The sequence below is a fragment of the Myotis nattereri genome, assembly GCF_964212035.1.
Source record: "Myotis nattereri genome assembly, chromosome: 7".
NCBI lineage: Eukaryota > Metazoa > Chordata > Mammalia > Chiroptera > Vespertilionidae > Myotis > Myotis nattereri.
Window position 1 is genome coordinate 40251435 of NC_138082.1, and position 22825 is coordinate 40274259.

Sequence of the window (22825 nt, forward strand, 5' to 3'; positions counted from 1 at the left end):
ATATCTTACATTTCTCATGAGAGCCCACAACTCAGTCCATATTTAATAGTCTTATAATAAAGACACTCAATTTTTTAAAATTTTATTTTTTATTGACTTTAGAGAGAGGAAGGAAGAGAGAGAGAGAGAAACATCGATGTGAGAGAGAAACATTGATTGATTGCCTCCCACATGTAACTTGACTGGGGATTGAACCTACAAACCTGGGTATGTGTACTGACTAGGAATCAAACCCACCACCTTTTGGTGTAAAGCAGTGGTTCTCAACCTTGGCTGCACATTAGAATCACCTGGGAATCTTTTTAAAATCCTGATTTCTGGGCCCGTCCTCCAGAAATTCTGTTTCTTTGTTACTAATGTGGTGGCCCCACCCCGTAACAAAGAAACAGAATTTCTGGAGAATGAGGCCCAGAAATCAGCATTTTAAAAAGATTCCCAGGTGATTCTAATGTGCAGCCAAGGTTGAGAACCACTGGTGTAGAGGATGATGCTCCAACCAACAGAGCCACACTGGGGGGCAAGACACTCGATTTTATTATCACTCATTCATGAGTATCTTTCACAATAAAGTTATCAATTCACTTCTAAGTCTTGAGTGTATTAATTCGTTTCCCTTCCATGGCAATTTTCTCCCTTGTATGAAAGGCATTTTAGGTAGATTTATTTTCCTTTGCTAAAGTAAAATTCCTCAAGGGTGAGAAACATGTCCATTTCACTTCTTTTTCACCAAAAGACCTAGAGCAGTGCCTTGCAGGTAGTGATGCTCAATAATTATTTGAATGATTAAAACAGTGAAGTATTAGCAACTATGGAGTGTCAAGGCCAAGTACCTTACATTGATCATAAGAGATTATATTGATCCAAGGAAATTGGAATGAGAGCACTTTGAAAAAGGGGAGCTTAATCAGTACCCGAGGAACTCAGATTTCAAGGAGACTCATCATCACACAAATCGCTTCCTCTGAGAATCTCCATGCAGCATTAATTGCTTATTTCTTACGATTCCCTCAGTATTTTTCTGTGCTCTTTACAAAGAGATTATGTCTTAATTACTTTTGTAGGCCACCTAGTGTTCAAAGACTTGTTGAATGCATGACTATGTGACAAATCAATTTACACGTTGAGCTTGAATTTCCTCTTTTCTAAAATAGGTTTAACAATCCTTATCTCATTCAGGGAATACCATTCAGAAATAAAAGTTCTTATAATTGGTGATACATGTACATAGTCTTTTCAGAGTAGCACTGAAGTATAAATAAATGGAATCGAGGAGTAGTAAGTGAAAACTCAGAAATGTTTGCTAGTGTGACACTTTTCTGAAATAACAGAGTGGAGTGTGGAGCCAGGCTGCCTGGGTATGAATCTGGTCTCAGACATTGATTAGCTCTCTGGCCTCGGGCAGTTATTTAACTTCCCTGTGCATCTGGCTTCTTCATCTGTAAAATAGAAATAATAATTACATGTACCTCACAGAGTCATTGTGTCGTCTGAATGAATTAATACAGGACTAGTGCATAGAACAGCTAAGCCCTCACTAAGGGGTAGACATTATTTTGTCATTATGTTTTCATTTAATACTGCACTAGCTCCTCTAATATGACTTAAATGCTCTTGTTCATTTTCATATCCCCAGCACACAGCAGAGTATATGCCCCATAGATTTCAATACATATTTGCTGAATAAATGAAAAAAATGCTTTGCATATTGTGAATGGACATTTTTCCATGTTAATATTCCCAAGTTCATCCTAAAACCATTTAGGTCGTTTTAGATAAAAGAATTAAAAAATTATAAATAGGGACTGGCCAGCTAAAGTTCTACTTATGGGTTGAATTTATCCATTTCTAAGACGGATTTATCTCAGAGAAAGTAAGGGGTGGTCCGTACATAAACTTCCTACATTCCTTATTAATAAAATGCTTCAGGTACATGCTACCTTCAATCCCAGACTCTCTCTTCCAATGTTTTTTCAGCTTTTCAGATTGTGAGGCCAAAAGCTGCTTAGGTACTCTTAATTTGGACACCTGCCATTAGCATTTCTTTCTTTTTTAAAAAAAATATATTTAATTGATTTTTTACAGAGAGGAAGGGAGAGAGATAGAGAGTTAGAAACATCGATCAGCTGCTTCCTGCACACCTCCTTCTGGGGATGTGCCTGCAACCCAGGTTCATGCCCTTGACCGGAATCAAACCTGGGACCTTTTAGTCCGCAGGCTGATGCTCTATCCACTGAGCCAAACCGGTTTCAGCTGCCATTAGCATTTCTAATCCACCTTGTTATACTGAGAACACAGAAGGGATTCTTGGGCCCAGCAGCAGCAACCTTGGGGAGGCAAGGAAGGAGCTGGAGCCCCAGTAATGGGCAGAAAAAATGGGGAGCTGAAAATCATATCCCGCTTTGCCCTTGACCATCATGGCATTGAAAAGCTTGGGTGGATTTGGACAGGCCTGAAATAGGAATCAGCTTGCCATAGTGGGAGCCATCATAAGTTACCCCAGGTGATCTTGAGGAGAAACACTGAACCTTTTTGTCTTTAAAAAAACTGAACCTGTGCTCTAATTAAAAGCTGAGTTGAATTTGTATCCTTAGTAATTATAAAGGTTCCAACCAAACTCATTTTCTGGCCTGTGGACTCATGGAAAGAAATTTTCAAGGTTCAGCAATGTTTGTTTGTTTTTTGTGTGTGTATGTTTCTATATTCATTCTCTTCAAATTAGTCAAGAAGCAAATAGTATTACTTATTAAACACCTTTGTGCAACAGCATGGTATAAGAAATATGCTAAATGACTTGCTTAATTTACTAATCTCATAGATTTTTAAAAACACACACAAATGTGCCATGTCATGATACCATCTCTATTTTATTTGGGGCAGCCTGCTTTGGATATTAACAAGGGAAAATAGAAAGATCTTTATTAGCATCTTAAGGAACAGAAATCAATCAACTTCTTAGTGTGTTTTTTTTCCTAAACCAGTGCCAAAAGAGCTTGTTTATCTGCTTCTTATCTGCCTAAGAACTGACTGGTGCCATAGAAAATAGTCAAGAAGAGGTAGGCCCAGAGAGAGGAAATGTTATACTTGTGCATGTATCCTTTCTTTTCTAAACCAGTCATAAAACCTTTATTTGACCAACACATACTAGGTTTGAAGAAAGAGGGGGATGTGAAGAGAAAAACTAAAGGTGAAACATTAATGGCAAAGAAGTTTACGTGGGGGGTCACAGTGTTCTTACCAGAAAGAAGCTGTTCTGTAGCATGTGTGCAACAAAGAGATTCTTTGCAGGCTGGATCCAGTGTATCAGGTTCCTTACGGGTACGGTGGACAGAAAAGCACTGAGTTCTATTTTGGGAGCAGATTAAGTGAGAGCAATGATACTTAGATCATTTCTGAAATTGGCACATGGATTCCTCATCAAATTCTACATGGGAATATGAGAAGCAAGCTCTGCATGTGACAATCACAGAGAGTATAACCTTCTTGAAGGAGGCCTCCTCTTAAAATGAAGAAGTTTAATTCCGTGTTCATAGAATATTCCTGTTAGGTTTAGGTGAGGATTAAGGATAAGGAATCAGCTCTCTTGTAGAATCTAGCCGGGGGGCGGGGGGGGGAGGGGCAACCTTTTTGTGAGTGTGTGCCAAAACCAGCAAAGTCTCTGACTCAAAATTCTTCTGCGTGCCAACCCTAATTTTTTGAGAACATGTTATGCCTGCTTGATATCTCTTAAGGTGTACATATGTGAAGAACCTTGAAGAAATAATAAAATTCATTCAAGTGACAAAAGCACAGTATATGATGATAAAAAATACATTTAGTTTTTAATGTATACATGTACACTGATAGTCCGACAGAAAACTGTATGACTCCGTTTGATATTATCAGTGGGACTTTTGCTGCTGCATCACTGATGACAGAGATTTTACATCAGGTTTATATTTCGTGACCTTCAGAGATATGCACGAGCTACTACTTTCATCCATCAGGCTACTCCTATTATGAGACTTGACAAAATTCATCACTGAGAGCAAAGATTCACAAGCGTATGTGGATGAAACCAAAACACTGGTCGGATCTAGGAAGGCAGGGAGAGTTAAGGCAGAGGCATAGAAATTGCTCTTCCCCTCTCTCGTCAATCCATGTCTATGGTCTTTAAGATAACTTGTTATGTAAAATTATTTCTTTATCTAAGATGCACCTACACTGAATTTATCTGAAAAATAAAAAAGTCGATATTAAGAAAAAATTATAAATGGAAGATTATAAGAGAGGGTTTCACGTGCCAGCAAAAGTTACTGGCATGCCATCTTTGGCACGCGTGCCAAGGGTTGCCCACCCCCGATGTAGCCTATGTGACCAATAGAAAGTATTTTGCAAATTTGTATATTTGTTGAGCTGAAGAAGGAATGAAATCCCTCACTTCCTTTCTACTGCCATCATTCCAGTAAGTGTGATATATAGAGCAATTCATAAGTAAATGCTTTTGACACTTGGTCTTTCGGAGAGAAAAACTCTGGAAGGAAATTTGGCTATTTTCTTTCTAAGTTATGGACTGTCTTGGCATCTGATACAGTACCTTCTCCTTCCAGTGAATGTGCAGCCATTCCAGTTCTTTCCATGCTATTAGGAAGCAGTACTTTCACGATAGTATTCAGAAATGCAATGGGGTCACAGGACACATACATTTAATGTGCACGTGGCTTCAGAATCTAACTCCTGTGAAGGTGAGGCCAATGCCTAATCCACTGGAGTGAGAGTAGCAGCTGTTCAGTGGGCCACAGAGGAGAGACCCACGTGGGTGGCCATGCACTTCTCGGTGGTTTTTGAAAGATGTGAGCCATCACTCAAGATTTAGAGGAACAGCCAGTAAATATTTTCTGAGTACTTACTACGCATGCGCCATCACACACTAATTACTTTCATAACAGCTTAATATTAAAACACAGTGGAGTTAAACTTGCAGGCAAGGAGATTCTCTGTCCTTTTTCATTCACCCTAGGAAGTTGAGAATTATCTTAAGGAAGACAAAAGGGAATGCTGTGACAAATGCATACAACGGACTTTCCCTTTATTCCTTCCGCTTGTGTAGCTCAGTGGCCCTCGGTCCTAAATGTGACTATGTATTACTGTTTACATATACTCAACTTTAAGTGTGATTTAAGGGAATTCATGGTCATTGTGAATCCAACAGATTTTTGCTTTAGGCACTAACTTTAAAACTAACCCTTGATTAACAAGAGACTCTGCTTTATTCATACTAAGCATTAAGAATTTAAAATATAAAACAAAATTCCAGAAACAGTGGTTTTTGCCAGGTGGTGTTTCCATGTGTTAGGGAACGATCAAGAGAGTAATTCACATCATCTTTTCTAATAGCGTCTTGGCTCTGTTGCCACCTGCAGGGGGAAAATGGATTAGTTGAGGAAGAGTTCTTCAGGTTCAAAGTTGCTTTAGTAAAGCAATTTCTCTTTTAGATAAAGTTCTATGTAGCTAAGAGACATCACTCAACCTTTCTCTGTATCTTCCCTCACAGGTAAGAAGGAAAGGTAGACACTTATTTATAAGAAGTAAGCTTTTTAAATCCTACCTTTTAAACCTAAGATTAACAGGCTTCTTGGAAATGTCCCTTCTTTCTTAGCCTCCCATAGTAAGTCTTTGCCACATGCTGCCATCGCCCTTGGTTTTAGAGCTGGCCCTGGGGGCCAGACAAATTGAGTGCAAATAGCAATCTGCCACTCAGTAGAGGTGTCACTTTGTGCGATTTATATAACCTCTCTGGACTGAGTTTCCCCAGTCGTATAATGGGGAGAATTTCTAGCTCCCTCCCTGGCTGTGAAGGACAACGTGCTTGAAACTCAGCAGACTTTAAAAAATATTTGTCAAGTGATGGAAAATAATTATGAAACAAACAGTATAAAAGGAACACATAATTCGCATTAGACTGTAATTATTATTATTACTTGCTATCAGCTATTAAATGGGAATGATTTTTTTGTTTTAAAAATATATTTCTATTGATTTCAGAGAGGGGGAGAGAGAAAAACATCAGTGATGAGAGAGAATCATTGATTGGCTGCCTCCTGCATGTCCCCAGCTGGAGCTGGAGCCTGCAACCAGGGCATGTGCCCTGACCAGTACGAACCCTGACCTCCTGTTCATGGGTTGGTGCTTAACCACTGAGAAACACTGGCTGGCAGAAATTATTTCATTTTTAAGCATTCTAAGTAATAAACAGAAAGAGCAGATTCATGAGACAGGAGCACATTGGTGAGAGAACAGAATATCAACATATATGTAATACGACAGTACTTGAGAGATTTCATTTGTAAATTCAATTTTTTCCAGTTCCAATTCTGCCATTGAAACTCACTCCTAAGGCCGTGGCCAGGGCAGGCATGGGTGCGCTCACACAGCTCCACAGCTGTATCTCCTACATTTGGCGTAAACTGTGTCCTTCCCCATCAGCCCAGCTGGCTCCCCTGGTCTCTCTCAGCTCTCCATGGTGCTCGACTCACAAGGCCATCTGCTCTCATTGCTCCTGTGGGGTCCTCCTACTCCACCTGGTAGGCCCCTGCTGAGCTCACTGGCTTCCAGCTCAGCAGTCAGGGAGGGTGGACTTCAGGGCCCCAGCTGTCAGTGGCACTGTCAAGCTTACTGGGGTAGGTTCTCCAGACTGGTATGAAGCATCCTGAATGGTGGCTTCCTCCAGTAGTGCCAGAGGGCAACATGGCAAGAGCTCCCTTTGATATTCAGCTTTTCTTCACCTTACCTAACTCATCCTGCTTGCCAGGCTCAAGTTCAGAGATGGGCTATGAGGAGACCCATGAAGACCACTGTACTCTGCTCTCTTTCTCTCATGTTACCACAGTACTCTTTTATTTTCTTGTTATCATATACTCCTCTTTCATAATGCCCCAAAACATTACTCTATGTTAATTCTATAAACCAAATCCCCCATGCTTATTTGTTGACCTGCTAATAAAGGAAGAAAATCAAAGAATTCAAAAATCTTCTCTCAAGACAATATCTTAGTTTGCAAAAAATATGTGGTTTTTTCTGCATAATCTATTTGTATGCTGGAAGCTAAATATTACCTTGCTTTTAATCTTTTTACTGCTTCAGATCCAAATTCTAATCTTCTCTGTAGAGAGATGAATGTCTATGGATGGAGTAGGCAGAAGGTCTTCTACTTGGATAGCCAAGGGCACAAGCACATTAGTAAGTTTTTGGCTATTTCCCTGCAGTGTTTCAGTTTGAAAGTGCAATTTATTGGGACATTTTCTTTTAAGAATATTACAGAGACATTCAGGTTATGAAAGTCTGCATAATATTTTTAAAACATTTCATCCATTATTTGTATGCAGTTCAGAATGTGCCAACAATAAACCTGGCCTTCTATATTCTACTCAGTTATAACTGTTGTCTAGGTACCTTCTCAATGTAAACTATTTTGGTGATTTTAAGGTGTTGTCACTTATGTATGCTGAACTAAGCTGTGATCAGTTTCTCTAAACGGAGCCTTAAAACTATACAGCTCTTTTCCAAGACTAAACTTGTTGTTTTGGGTTTTGATTAAACTAATAAATTAAACAGACTGTCTTACTTGCTGGTATTTCATGTACACATCAATGTAGATTTTAAACTAGAAAAGCAGAAAATGAAAGTTTGCTTTCTTTGGCAGGCGTTTGATGTACTTGGAAGAGTCGAAGCTTACCTTAAGCTCCTTAAGTCAGAGGGTTTAAGTCTGCCTGTCTTGGCAGCGAGGCATGAGGAATTACACGGAGAAATTAAAGGCTGCACTGCTGATGCTTTGCAAAAGGGACAAGCCTTAATCAGCCAAGTGGACTCCTGCAGGTGAGTAAAGGCTGCTTCTCCCTCTGCGCAACGAGCCTTTTCACAGTTTCCACAACTTGTTAAAAAATAAGTTGCATGATTTTTTTTTCTGCTTCTGATGCTTTGCTACATTATGACATGGCTTAGAAGGAGCTACTGGATTTTGGTCAACAGTGATTCTGAACACAGTATTGCTCAGCCAGAAGTGAGGCCATATTCTGAGCCTGAGGACCTGAAGATGCTAAAGCTTTCCCTCTATGAGTTTCTGAGGAGAGGAGAACAAAAGTGCAATAGAAAAAACAGAGCATCAGGTCTCAATGCTTTTTCTTTCCTCCGTGGTGGGTTTCTTCCCTTTTAATTCACGAGCCTGAAATCTACCCTGTTTCTTTTTTCCTCTCCGGAAAAAAAACTAAAGCACCAGAATTCCCTTTCATCAATGACTCTGTAGCTCACTAAGCAAAAACGCCAAATAAATGGAGACATTGTTAACAGTAACAATGGCTCACATTTACCGAGAGCCCACCATGTGCCGGGCACTGTGCCAAGAGCCTCATGAATCCTCATAGCACTCTACAAGGCACATACTATTAATGTTCGACATTTACAAGTAACAGAGATACAGAGAAGTTAAAAAATTGGAAAAGGTCACACAGCCAGTTAGTGGCAGATCCAGAATTCAAATCCATGTTAATGGGTCCTAGACCACATGCTCTTCACCAGTATGCGTGGAATGATCATTCTTTATGAGCACATTTGGTGAGGGTATCAGTGTGAGTCTAGAGTTGAGTGGTAATGAGGAGAGAAAAGGAATGTGAGAAACAAAGAGAAGGAAATGGGAAAGGATGAGGAAGAAGAGGCACCGGCTGACAAAAGAGAGAAGGGTGGAAATATTGGCTAGGATGAAACGAAGGCAGGGCTTATATTTTGACAGAGAGACAAAGAGGTCTGTGCCAGTGGGTTACGTCCAGTTTTTTATCTTCCATGTCCACAATCTCTGAAACTAAAAAAATTCAATTTGAGGAACAATGAGACAGGTGGAATATAGAAAAGTTATTCTATTTCTTTGTCTTGCTCTGTATTGATTGGGTAAGTTTGGGTTCAGGGAATTTTCCTTCCAGAAGACAATGTGAAGCCAGACAGATATTTAACCGGGGTTTGTGGTGGTTGCTATGGGACCATACAAAGCCAAGATCAGACATGATCCAAGGCTTTCCAGGCGTAGCCAAGAGCTGAGGCTATGAGAAGGGCAAATGGTTCTCTCCTTTGGAAAGCTAACAACAGTTACAGCTACTGCAGGCGTTTTACGACGGTAAAGCTTCTTTTCTTTAGCTCCGTGCCATATGCATCAAGTGAAGTGTACACTTGGTCCTAGGAGCCCCAGTGTGCCCATGTCTGGCCCAAAAATGTGATACAAGAGCTGATTTCCTCCCCTCCCCTGGTAATGGTGAAGTCTCCCAGAATGTATAAATGAGAAGATACCCTATGAGGTGACACAGACACTTGTGCCTGGACTCAGGGTACATGTTGGACATGATGTGAGTCCTGAGTCATGTGTGACTGTATTAAGCAGTGGGGTCTCCAGTTATGACTGGGGAATGGTCCCATGTCAGTTCAGCAGGTGAGTCTGAAGCACAGACCGATGATGTTATTTCTCCATCCAGGCTACTCTTTGCTTATAGTGCTTTCCCTGGGTGTGGGCAGTCTCTTTTCACAACAGGTAGGTCAGGAGGTAGCCAAAGCCTCTTCCCCAGATCTCTGGAGATCTGTCTGTAGTGTGGTATCCCAGATATTCTAGGTGCCTTGGCCTCCCTGAGGTCTGATCTCTGTCCCCTCAACTCAGCAAGACCTCTGGGCTCCATTTGGGTTCTACTTCCCCAAGCTTTGATCTGGAAATTACCTTCCAGCCAATAAACTGATGCATGTACAAGCCCACCTCATTCATTTCCCTTCTCTCAGGGATCACTGTCCTGTGCTATCTGTTGTACAATGTCTGAGAACCATGGGTTCACATATTTTGTTTATTTTCTAGTCACTTAAGGCGTGAGGGTAAACCCAGTCACTGCTTTTCTTGGCTAGAAACTGAAATTCCCTATTCAATTTGATGCTTAACTCCTGACATTGGAAAGCTGGTCATAATTTGTTATGACCCTGTTTGCTAAACTTGATCCTGTTTGCTCTACTCAGTAATGCTTTATTTTTAATACTTAGACATAAGCGAAATACTCTTATTTTATATTTTTATATTATATTCTATCTTTAGGGTATTAGTGACTGTTTTGGGCCATGTTTATTTACTTAGCTGGTCTCATTCTTTTCCTCTTTGCTCTAGTCTAAATTTATTTATATATTTTTTAAAGAGGCATCTATAGTTCTATTCTTCAGGCTGCTGACTGAGCCTTAATAGAAAAAGCAATAGTTAGGGACCATTTCACGAAACTCTAATTAATGGTTAGGTAACTAGATTTAAAAAATAATTCATAGTATGGTTTCTGTCAATGTCCTAGATATATGAGCTTCTATAGTTGTTCCAAAGTGCTTGGTTGCCCTGAGAGTTCACTATATTTTATTAAAAAATACTATTTTCATTGTTGCAGGAGGAACTGAAGGTAAAGTAAAATTGTTACTTGGCAAAGGACATTTTTTATTCAGAAGGTAGATGTAGAATAGAAAGCCATTGAAAATCGAATTGAAATGCATTAGAATCTCAGTTGCAAACCAGAGCCATATGCAGCTCCTCACCTCGACCCCATGCATTCCGTTTGGGACTTGCTTCCCTTCCTCATCTGATGATTTATCTGTTCAATGACCTGAGTCACCATCACAGGAAAGAAGCAGAACCTATGAAGGAGTTTTCAAGTTGCAGCCACTGCTGGAAGGAAGTGGAGTATTGATTGGTGGCAATGGAGATAAATGTCAATTTCAACAGTGCTAAGTCCATGTTATTGAACATCACAATGGCTTCCTAGGCTTTTGAATGACAGCCACACTGCTAGGACACAAAACACAGAGGTTCCTACTACCAGATGTTTGAAAACTGTTGTGGATAAGACACTTAAGAGCTACTGTCAAAAGAGTTCTATTTCATGCATTTTGAGGGCCCAAACAATGTCATGACTTTTAAACTTATCTTCTGTGAACCCCAGTTTCCTCATCTGTAAAATGGAGCTATACATTTCATAGAGGGTTGGGTGTTTTGTTTTTATCTTCACCTGAGGATATGTTTATTGATTTTAGAGAGAGAGGAAAGGAAAGAGGAGAAGAGAGAGAAAAGCATCAATGTGAAGAGAAACATTGATCGGTTGCCTTCCGTATGTGCCCCAAACAGGGATTGAACCCACAACCTAGATAGGTGCCCTGACTGGGACTCAAACCTGCAACCTTTTGGTGTAGGGACAACTCTCCAACCAAGGGAGCCACCTGGCCAGGGCATTGTGTTTTAAAATCAAATGAGCTAACACCACTCTTGGCACATAAAGAGTGCCCAATTAATAATTGGTTCACTTATTTTTTTTTTATTTTACTTTCTATACAAAGAGCTTTAAAAGCTAATAAATACTGAGTCACATGGTTGTTTTAAATGATTACAATAGAGTCAGCTTCACCACATCATATTCATTTTTGTAGCTGGGGAAGGTTATTTTTGAAATAGGACAGATAAACATTTATCTTAATGTAATAAAAGGCAGAATTTAGCATTGGGACAGAAAGGAATTTCAGAGGCCCTTAGATCTGATTTTTTTTTCCTTTTAATAAAAAAAAACACAAAAAAACAGGCTCATTTTTCTGAGTTCACATTTATCTGAGATTAAGCCTTCCAGTACATCCGAGACCTTTGCCATTTTTGCTCTGTAATTACTATCTTATTTAGAACAGGTCCACACTGTTTTCCTATCCTAGAATCAAACACCTTTGAAGTTGGAGCAACCTCACAGGGAAATAATGGTTATTTAAATATTTCTTTACCTTTTCTATTTCTTCACTATAATCTATATATATAAAAGGCTAATATGCTGTGTCTGACCATCCGACCATCGCTATGATGCACACTGACCACCAGAGGGCAGACATTCAACCCAGGAGTTGCCAAGCTGCAGTGACTTGGCAGCAGTGGTTCTCGGGTGATGCACCCCAAAACCAGAGAGGAGGGAGCCCGATTCCTCGCGGGGCTGCGCAATTCCACCTTCGGCTGTGGGTTATGTTGTTGCTGGGGCACTGTTGGCCCCATTCTGGTTTACTGCACACTTGCATTTGCATTCCACACCCTGTATGACAGCAACTTTGCAGAGTGTCCTGTTGCACTTGGGGACCCCTCGGGGGATGTCGGAGAGCCGGTTTCAGCCCAATCCCCACAGGCCAGGTAGTGGGACCCCCACCTACCAGAGAGACCCCACTCACTCCACAGATGCTGGGGAGAGACCGTGGGAGGTTGGCTCCAGGGTGTGTCCGGCCCGTCTTGCCCAGTCCTGTCCCACTGGCCACCTTCTAACTAATTTCCCTTTCAATGTGCACTAATCCATGCACAGAGTCACTAGTTTGGTGATAATTCTGAGTCCTTAAATAGTTTGTAATCTTTACAGGGTATATCTGTCCCAATCCAAATAACCTTTTCTTTGAAAGGCATTTTTGTGCATTCCTTTGCTCTTAGTTAGGATGCAAGTTACCTATAATAATAGGTGGTAATGGTTAAACTTAGATTGTCAGTGGAGTTGAAAGCTCCTGGCTTCTGGCCCTCCTCATCTCTTCCTAGGCCTCATTTGGTATCACCTTTGAGCACTGAATCTAAAGATAGACCACAGGAATTCTGCATTTATTAAGCCACAGGAAACTATAGCAATTGGAAGTGCTGGTTCAGAGACCTTGTGTGAGGGTGAAGTTTTCCATGATTGAACAAAATGAGGAACCTTTTTGTTAGTGTAACTTCCACCTCAGAACTCAAGAAATGCAAACACCCAGCAAGACCAGGCCACCTGGTGAAGTATTCACTTGCCTTTTTCTGTGTACTAAAGTTAACTGAAGATTTACAAGTAAACTTGCTTCAGTATCGACTCAGTTTCTATCCCTGCAGAAAAGACTGTACCATTTTTCATCCTGCCTTGTTGTGGTGAATTTAAGCTGTCAACATAAGAACATCCAAACATGTAGGGCAAGCATGTCAAACTCAAAGGCTAACACGGGCCAAATAAACAAGACATGCGGCCCCTGGGCCACGAGTTTGACATGCTTGCTGTAGAAAATTTTTATAAGAGTTTATTTGGGCTAAACTGGTGACATATGCTGGGTCTCAAAGATCTCTCTATATGCACTTGAAATTAAGGAGGGAACTTAAAGAAGATTGCTCGAAGGTGGGAGAGAACAAGGCAGGTGTTGGATTATAGACTGGTTAAGATTATGTGCTCTCTTGAGGGTAATGTCTTAGAACAAGGGGTCTGAAAGGGTGGCTCACAAATTAGAAGGAGGGGTCTGAAAAGAGGCATCTCAAAGGTGTGTTAACCTAGATGTACAGAAACAATGACAAGGCTTGCTTAAGGCAAACATAACCTTTTACTAAAGAAGTTAGATGCCTGGGTGTGACTACCCACCACAACCTGCCCAGTTAGGAATTTACAATCAGCTGACCCTGTGAGGTTACTTTTCATAGAACCACTTGATTTTGTCTACAAAGTGTATAACATACCTCATCCTTGTGGAATATTTTGTTTTGGTATAACTTTAAATTTCATCTGTTTTGATCTAGCATTTAGTGTTACTTTTTTAATATTAGGTCTTCATACTTTCATATTTTACAGAGAAATAAAAACAGGACTTACTAGTAATTGGGATTTTGCTTTCTCTTTCCACAGTTATCAACTATATTGGTTCCCACTACTTCCCTTGGTTGATAGTGTGGATGATTATGAACCTAGACACAGCATGATCTATTTGTTTATTCCAAAAATATTATTGAGCATTTTTTGTAAATCAGTGCTCCCATGTATGACGTATGACAGGCGAAGTGTCTGTCCTCTTGCTGCTTATATTCTGGTAGGAAGAAGCAGCCAGCTAACAAGTAAATCAATAAATAAGACGCTTTTACACAGCCAGTACTATGAAAAAATATAGACGTGAACTGGGCCAGAGAGGGCCTGCGGGAGGGGACCACTTGGACACTGGTCAGGGAAGGATTCTTTAGAGGAGCTACCGCACAGATAGCTGGGGGCGAGCACACCTGGCAGAGCAACAGCCAAGGTGTAACAGAAAGGACCATGTGGCTGGAGGAGTGGGGACAAAGGGGTGGGGCATAAGGCAGGGTCAGAGAGTTAGGTGGAAGTGAGACTGTTCAAATGACGATTAGCAAGCATGGCAAACACTCGAGTACTTTTTAGACATTAACAAATTAAATCCTCAAAACCATGCTTGGTATCAGCACCACTGTGATTATTGTCCCTGCTTTGCCGATAAGGGCTCCAGGCCACAGAGAGGTGCGGGAACTTGCCCTACTACTTGTCACCTGGCAGGAAGAGGTAGAGGCCGTGACTGCAGGTCTGAATCGCTATGCTAATTAGGCTGCTAGTTCTCTGTTTACTCCTCTCAGGGATCCTGGCCACTTAGTGAAGGGATTCTTTTTTCATCCTAGTGTGATTGAAATGCACTCCATCTATCTTCTCTTCCAGTTTCAAGTTATGTTTCACCTTCCAAAGGTTTTCTTTCTTTCAGTTTATTTAAACATTCTTCGAGTGTGTGTGTAAGTATCGAATATGACATACCGGCACCAGGCTTCAAGGGCAGTCAAATATATAAACAAACCTGGAGCGGAGTCTCCAGAACCTTACTAACAGCCAGTCAGGGAATAAGAGCTGCATTGAGGGGGTGTGAGGAAGCCATGGGGACACTGGGTGCTGGGGATGCCTTTTTTAGAGAAGGAAACACATTCCCACACTCCTGATCAGGACAGGATAAGTGAAGGAGTGAGATTTGAGGGCCATTGTTGAGTTTCATTGTCTAAGATGGGCAGAGGGTCTACATCCTCCAGCCAAGATGAGCACAATCGCATACCACACAATGCTTTTTTAAATATATTTTATTGATTTTTTACAGAGAGGAAGGGAGAGAGATAGAGAGCTAGAAACATCGATGAGAGAGAAACATCGATCAGTTGCCTCCTGCACATCTCCCACTGGGGATGTGCCCGCAACCCAGGTACATGCCCTTGACCGGAATCGAACCTGGGACCCTTCAGTCCACAGGCCGACGCTCTATCCACTGAGCCAAACCGGTTTCGGCCACACAATGCTTTTTTAGTTCCTTTGTGTTGGTCAGCTGTCTCATGGCTTCACTGTTCATTCTGCGGTGTTTGAATCATTCCTTAGTTGTTTGACTTGTGATGGTACCCTTTCCTTCTCCAGGCCATGAACCACTTTGTAGGGCTGAAAACATGCGGGAAACTTCACTTATGTTCCTCATCTTAGCATTTACATATTAGGTGACTTGATTTGAAATATCAAGGGACTTGGTATGGCATCAAAGGAAAGCCTCTATCTCAGTAAAAATATTTTTAAATATCTTACGTGGAAAACAAAGACATTCCCCATCCTCTAAAAAACTAAACAAAGAAACAAAAACAGAAATTTCCTTTGCGTAATAGAGTCATTTATAGTTGCATTTTATAGGAATCCCGTTGAGCATTTAAGAACTTAAAATAGTTGTTTTTTAAAAAAGTTTGATGATGATGCATTTAGATGGTAAATGTCACATACTGAAATTTAGGAAATTACAAAGTTCTTATGACAGTGTTAACTCAGCCACTTTCCAAATATTTTCATGTCTATATTAAGTTATTCTTTTCAGAGGTTGAGTAAATGTCATCACTGCAATCTGGGCCTGGTAACATTGTCCAGAATTCTGCAACTCTCAGTGTGAAAGGCACCCAAAGTTCACCTTTTCCATTAAATCTAGTAGTAACTAGATTAGGTTCTTGTAAAATATCTAGGAGCCCCTCATTGCAAAATGAACTTATTCATTTATGAAGGTGATGATGTGATGTGAAGTAGCCAGGACCCCAAAGTAAGAAGGTCTGGAACTATGGTGCCGGCAGAGGAGGCCTGGCTAACGGGGCAGGACAGAAATATCTGCCTTGGGTCTCTACAGAGGAGTTGTCTTAGACTAGAGCAGTGGTTCTCAATCTTCCTGATGCCGCGACCCTTTAATACAGTTCCTCATGTTTGGTGACCCCCAATTTCATTGTTACAAATTGAACATAATTAAAGCATAGTGATTAATCACAAAAACAATATGTAATTATATATGTGTTTTCTGATCGTTTTAGGCAACCCCCAAAGGGGTCGCGACCCACAGGTTGAGAACCTCTGGACTAGAGGGTTCGAGGAGAAAATAATATGAGAGAGAGAGAGTGAGGGAGAGAAAGAGAGAGAGATGAGTGACATGTTTATGAATATAATGTTCATTACCATTTTCTTTCCAATAGTGTGGACAAAAAACCACCTAAATATTTTCAGAAAATAGGGAAATGTTTTAACATATTAAGGGCAAGCACATCATGAAATATTCATATCAAAACAGTGTTTTTTGAGGAATATTCAATGACACAGAGAATCCTCACAACATAATGTGAAGTGAGTGAAAGTCAGATCCAAGTTATGCATCTGGCATCACACTGACTCCAGAGGGGAGAGGCAGGGACCGATGGCAAAAAGAGAACTGTTTGGAAGGCACTACATTCAAATCTATTTTTATATTTTCCCAATTATCTCAAATGAGAATATTTGCCTGTTTAGTTCTTGCTGTGCCCTTTTATCTGAGGTTTTATGTCATCAAGCATGGAACATGTTAGCCCTTATGTCTTAGAATATTGACTTTCTGCAGTGCCTTCCCTTCTCCTGGAGCTCCAGGCAGTGTTGAAACACCCCAGTCTGTCACTCAGGTCTCCGAATGCCTTCATGTTTTTCTTTCCTTTAGCTCTTCGTGCTTTATTCTGTGAATCCCTCAGACTAATTTTCTCTTTTGTTATAATTTCCCCTTTGTTTTCATTCAGTGATTCTTTTAGTTTTCATAATTACATTTTTTTTTTTCATTTTCAGGATTTCTAACTCATTTGTTTCATATCCAATATTGTGTTTATTTCTGACTGTTTTTGTTTCAGAGTTTCTCGTTCTGTTATTATGGGTTTTGGGGTTTCCTTTATCTCTCTGATGATCTCAGTTGTATTTGTGGTAATGTCATTTTCAGGTTATTTTACTTATTTTCATCTCAGACAGAGTACATTTATCTCTCAATTGGCTAGTGGCTTTTCTTAGGATGTCTTTTTCTTGTATGTCCTGAAATTTTAGATTGTACTCTCATCTAAAGTGTTTGTTTGTTTGTTTGGCTTTATTTTCCTTGGTTTTGTTCTCTCCTCTTGGTTCTTTCATCCTTAACAGCTTTGCAGTGACTTCCACTTGAACTCATAGGGTCCCCAGTCTAGACTCAGCCTTCTGTTGTTTGATTAGCATCCCATTAGCTCCCACTGAGACACACTGGCTCTCAGAGATGTGTTCCAAAAACTACGTGGAGATCAAGAGGTGGTTCCTGACTGCCCCTCTGTATCTGATTTCTTTGCTCACTCAACTACAACATTTTTCAACCTCCTTTCACAAGGAGGAGAATCCCATCCCTACTACTTATTTCAGGTAGAATCCAAGCTATGGTAGCCTTCCTGTAGGTGTCCGTGGCCTCTTGTGGACATCTCTGCAGGCATCTGTGCCAGAACCAGACATGCTGTAGCTTCAGCCCCATCACTGCTTTCGGTTTCTTTGGCATTATGTGTATTTTAAATAGGTGTGTGTGTGTGTGTGTGTGTGTGTGTGTGTGTGTGTGTGTGTGAAAGAGAGAGAGAGAGAGAGAGAGAGAGAGAGAGAGAGAGAGAGAGAGAGAGATTTGTTTGGTAGGGAGGGATTCTCAATACGTATAACTTAAGTCAGAAAAAAAGGGAAAACAGACATTTCACTTCTACAGAACAAATGGCACTTTTTCAAAGTAGATAAGAGAACTAGAGAATGACTGTTGTTTCCTCCAAAATACAGAAAATTATAAACATGAAGGGACACTGTTTGGGTCCCTGCCAAGAGAAGCAGGGAGCTAAAAGCTAAGGAAGATATATATATATTTTTTCCATTTTCAAAGTGTAATTTGTCCATGTACAAGAAGAAAAATGTGATCAGCTGATTCCTTCTGATGAGAGAGAGTGAGCTGTCAAGCGCTTACCATCTGGTTCAGCTCCTCATCCAGATGGGCTGCCAATGGTAATTTATGAAAGGTTTAGAAGCAACGTGCTGTCCTCTGGAAAGAGTCATTAGAACACATTAACATTGGGATTTGCTCCCCTCCCCCAGTCCCTATTTGTGACAGATGCAAAGACAGGGCAACTGCTTCCATACAGCAAATAGAATAGTCTTTTTGAGCCAGAAGTCAATATGTCTCTGTTCTTTAGTGGGAAAAATCAATCATTTTTCTTCCCTTTCCCCTCTCCTCTACTGCCTCAATGAACAAGGTAGAAAAAGTTCCCATGATGGAGTTTCTAACAAATGTCTGCTAAAGCCTCAGTATGTTATTTCTGAGTATCTGTGATGCTTGAAGAAGTCAAAATCAACATCAGGAATAATCTGATGAACCTAACACTCTTATAGGCAGGTACCATCTACTCCATTCTTTTTTTATATATATTTTTTTTTAAAAAATATATATTTTATTGATTTTTTTACAGAGAGGAAGGGAGAGGGATAGAGAGTTAGAAACATCGATGAGCGAGAAACATCGATCAGCTGTCTCCTACACACTCCCTACTGGGTATGTGCCTGCAACCAAGGTACATGCCTTTGACCGGAATTGAACCTGGGACCCTTGAGTTCACAGGCCGACGCTCTATCCACTGAGCCAAACCGGTTAGGGGCAATCTACTCCATTCTTATAGAGAAAGCTCAAACATCAGCCAGTATTTCCAGTGAAATCACAGAGCCATAGATCCTTAGACCTAGATGTCTACTCCCCTGTCAGCCCCTCTCCCACCCAATGAGGCAGCACAGGAGCAGTGTGGCTCCCAAATCAGAACAAAGTGACAGTTCCTGTCACTTGCTATTAGTTCTGATCCCATCATTTATTTCACAGGATTGTTCCTTGGTGACTGGTGGAAATCTATTCATTTATTTTCACCTCATGTAAGAATTGCTGGCAGAGTGAAGTCGTATTTGCCCTTTGATAAAACCATCTGCTTCACAGGCTCTAAGAACATCACCGATGTGCCCGCTATACATGTTTTAAAGTGTTTGGAATGTTCAAAGGAAAAGTGTGGGATCAGTGTATAAAGTTTCTAATTAAACATGATGGAATTGGGGCAGGTTGTAACCTGCAGATTAGGTTTTCACTAAGTAGGCATAGGGCGGGGGTGGCCCTGGGGTTAGGAGTGTGACAGATACTAGTATATTCCAGCTGGGACTCAGGGAGAGGGAAGAGATGCCAGAAGAGATGGAGATGATCTAGCTGAGGACATAAAGAAGAAAACAGGAGCTGGCCAGGGTAAGCAAGATAATGGGGAATTTCTCATACTGAGGGAGAGGTCTAAGCCCCAGGTAAGAGTAGCGCACACAGTGGACAGCCAGTAATGCACAGGGAACCAAGGTAATTCAGTCTGACCCTAAGGCTTCCAATAACAGGGGTGGGGGCTGTCCGGCCCACGAGCTGTATAAGGCCCACGAAATCATTTGGTCTGGCCCTGACAAGGCATTGCGGGTGGATTAGTTAAATGCTTGACCAAATACCGAAGGCTAATTTTTTAAGTTGATAATTTTGTATGGCCCGTAAATGATGTTATAAATATCCAAATGGCCCTTGGCAGAAAAAGTTTCTTCATTCCTGAAATCGAGAAAGGAAGTATCAGTCCACATAACTATAAATGCTAAACCGTCAAGGAAGAAGTTGGGCAGTCTTCGGATAGCCTAAAGCTTCTGTAAGTGGGCAAAGGGCAAAGTCGTCATTGTTTGGAAATGGTTATTAGTGACATTTTTATACAGTGACTATGCATGTGTTCTTATTCCTTAAATCTGTTTTCTCTTCCCTCAAATATTGATCAAAGTGTATTTTATTTCATTTCAAAACATTTATTAACCTACTACTTACAAGGCTAGGTGCTCAGGGCTGCAGAGATATGTGAATGAAAAAGAATGCCCCTTTCCTGCAAAGAATTTACAATGCGATTGATATAGCCATTAAGGCACAAATCACCACATAATGAGACCGAATCTCTAGGTCATTGAAAAATCAAGAATGGATAGTTCTTCCAAAGATAGAGGGAGATATACCCTATTTGACTTATCAAAATTCAAATTGTAAGTTGCTAAAGAGCTTTATTTTTAGGGAAGGAATTCTTGGTTTGGTTTTGTTTCCCTATTTCCTTTCTCTGTGTTGGTACTGTGCCCCTCTAGTGGCTGCTTTGAAAACTACAGACAGTCTAAGAGAAGCTAGAATACATGCCAGGCTCTTTCCATCAACACTCAACGTCAGGGAAAGTGAACTTTGAAAGGAAGAAAAGCCTCACCCTCCTATCATGGGTGACAGCCCCCGAAAAGGTACTGTGAAGTGGTAAAGGGAGTGGACTCTGAAATCAGATAAGCAGGTTCGAATCCCATTTTGGCCACTTAATTATGACCTGGGAAAGCTACCAAGCTTTTCTGTTCCTCCGTTTGCTCATCTGCAAAACGGAGATGACAGTTGTACCCAGATCAGAGGGTAGTTATGAGAATTAGAAAAGAGATGGCTCAAAACATTAAAAATGGTGACTTGCCAATGTTTACCCATTTATTTCACAAACTTTATTCTCTGTATAATCTTTTCATAGCGCTTATTCACTTTTTCTTTTTTAAAAAATATATTTTATTGATTTTTTACAGAGAGGAAGAAAGAGGGATAGAAAGCTAGAAACATCGATGAGAGAGAAACATCGATCAGCTGCCTCCTGCACACCCCCTACTGGGGATGTGCCCGCAACCAAGGTACATGCCCTTGACCGGAATCGAACCCGGGACCCTTCAGTCCCCAGGCCAACGCTCTATCCACTGAGCCAAACTGGTTACGGCCACTTTTTCTTTTTTGTTTATCTTTCTCATTCCAGATTTGAATATACTATAGAAAACTTGGAACCTGTAAGATAGAGGACAATTGGACTTTTAAGTGCTTTTTTTTTGGCATATAATGTCCCAAAGTCTAAAACCTAGTTAAAATATGATTAGCATTACCAGTACCCTGCTTTTACAGATTTTGTGGACTTACATATCATAAGAATTATTCCTAAAACTCTCCTGATTCCTTGATTATACTCTTCACTATCTTTGAGTTATTAACATACCAACTGATTGTTTTAAGTGCAATATTTGTGGAACATTATGTGTCAGGAATAAGATCCCCCAATTAAACTTCTCTGGGACTCAGTGACACCCACATTATGCACTTGACTCTCCTATTCATTGGGTTGGATTCTCTCACCTCTTCAGCAGCCTCATTGCCATTCCTGCGACGCTGCTTTACCTCTCAGTTCTTGCCCTCATTCCATTACTAATTAAATTCATTTTTACGGAGTCATAAATTAATTATTTGAGGTAAAACTTCTGAAATCTGTACCTCATTCCAAGATCTTTTTAACTCTGGGTAATTGAATTTAGGAGGTATCATGTTCATCATTATTAGTATTTGAAGGAAATGACTGACAGGAAATTAAAGACTTCAACTTCTTGCATAGTAGGAGAGGCTCTGTCTTCGGAATAGGTTGAAAAGGTACAGAGTGCTCATTCCGTCAGCCGCGTTCTTTCCTTGTCCTGCATTGCTGGCCGGCCAGTGTTGGAAATGATGAGGAAACTTGCTGATCTATCTTTAGACCCAGCAAATGGGGGACCAACTCTAAGTTCATGTGGTGTTTTAAAGGCATTTTCATGTTATGAGCGCTCATGTCACTTTCCTATTCCTCATGAGGCCAGCACAGGTGAGAAATGACATGAGGCTGGGTTTCTTTTATGTGAACAGCACATTAGATTCCTAATGGTTGGTGATAACTTGGTTTTCTTCTAATGAACGCAGCCTTGGGCATTCATAATCATGCAGAACAAGGTCCTTAGTGTTACATCAATATTTTACCTTATTGGATTAGCAGATGTTTTGTTAACTGGCTGATCTGCATTTCTATTCAAAGAGCTCCTTTAGATAAATGAAGCTTTAAAATAACACCCCCAGGAAAAGTCTTGGCAAGCACACAGTGCTTTTTGCCATAAGGTCCTTATACAATCTCTCAGAGAAACATTAAAAGTAAACCCTTTAGAGAAGATTAGACCTGGCTGTAAAACCCATAACTCATCTTTTCCCTCAGGACTGACTGACTTAAACAAAGGAACATAATTTGGTTTTGCTCTTTTCTGTACTAGGACCATCACTACTTAAACTTCGATTATCCTAAAGCCTGAAGCTTGATAACTTTTACCAACTTGTACCTCTCCTGAAAGAGCAAATCTACTTTCAAATGTTCCCTGACCCTGGGGCTTCTAGATGGGGGTAGAATGAACTAACAGCTGCCTGTTCCACTCAGCTCCCAGGTGACTGGCGTCCATGAGATGATGGGATGCATCCAGAGACGAGTGGATCATCTGACCGGACAGTGTTCAGCGCACAAGGAATTTGCTCTCAAGAAACAACAATTAGCAGCCTCAGTGGAGGGCTACCTGAGGAAGGTAGTTTCATAAAATATGTCCTCCTTAAAATACTATTTAGATGAACCCCTTGTTTGATGATAATAAATGGTTTGGTAATTGCACATGTGGGCCTGAGGGAGAATAGGGGGATGTCTCCTTAGGCTTCTCTCATGAGCCATGTTAGGTTTTACAATTGAACAGAATAGAGTTGCAATTTACCACTGCTCATCATCCATCCCTGCCCCAGGGTGCCAAAACTATATATGTAACCCTAGTTGCCACCCAGCCATGAACAC

General features: G+C 40.7%; 1 protein-coding gene across 1 annotated transcript in view; it reads left to right on the forward strand.

The window, feature by feature from the left end:
- The window catches only part of CCDC141 (coiled-coil domain containing 141), a 158165-nt gene that overhangs the window by 92133 nt on the left and 43207 nt on the right, over positions 1-22825 (forward strand). Inside the window, exons 8-9 of the mRNA XM_081095260.1 lie at positions 7679-7851; positions 22427-22568. Of these exons, the coding sequence (XP_080951386.1) occupies positions 7679-7851; positions 22427-22568 (315 nt within the window). The remainder of the gene's footprint in view (positions 1-7678; positions 7852-22426; positions 22569-22825) is intronic.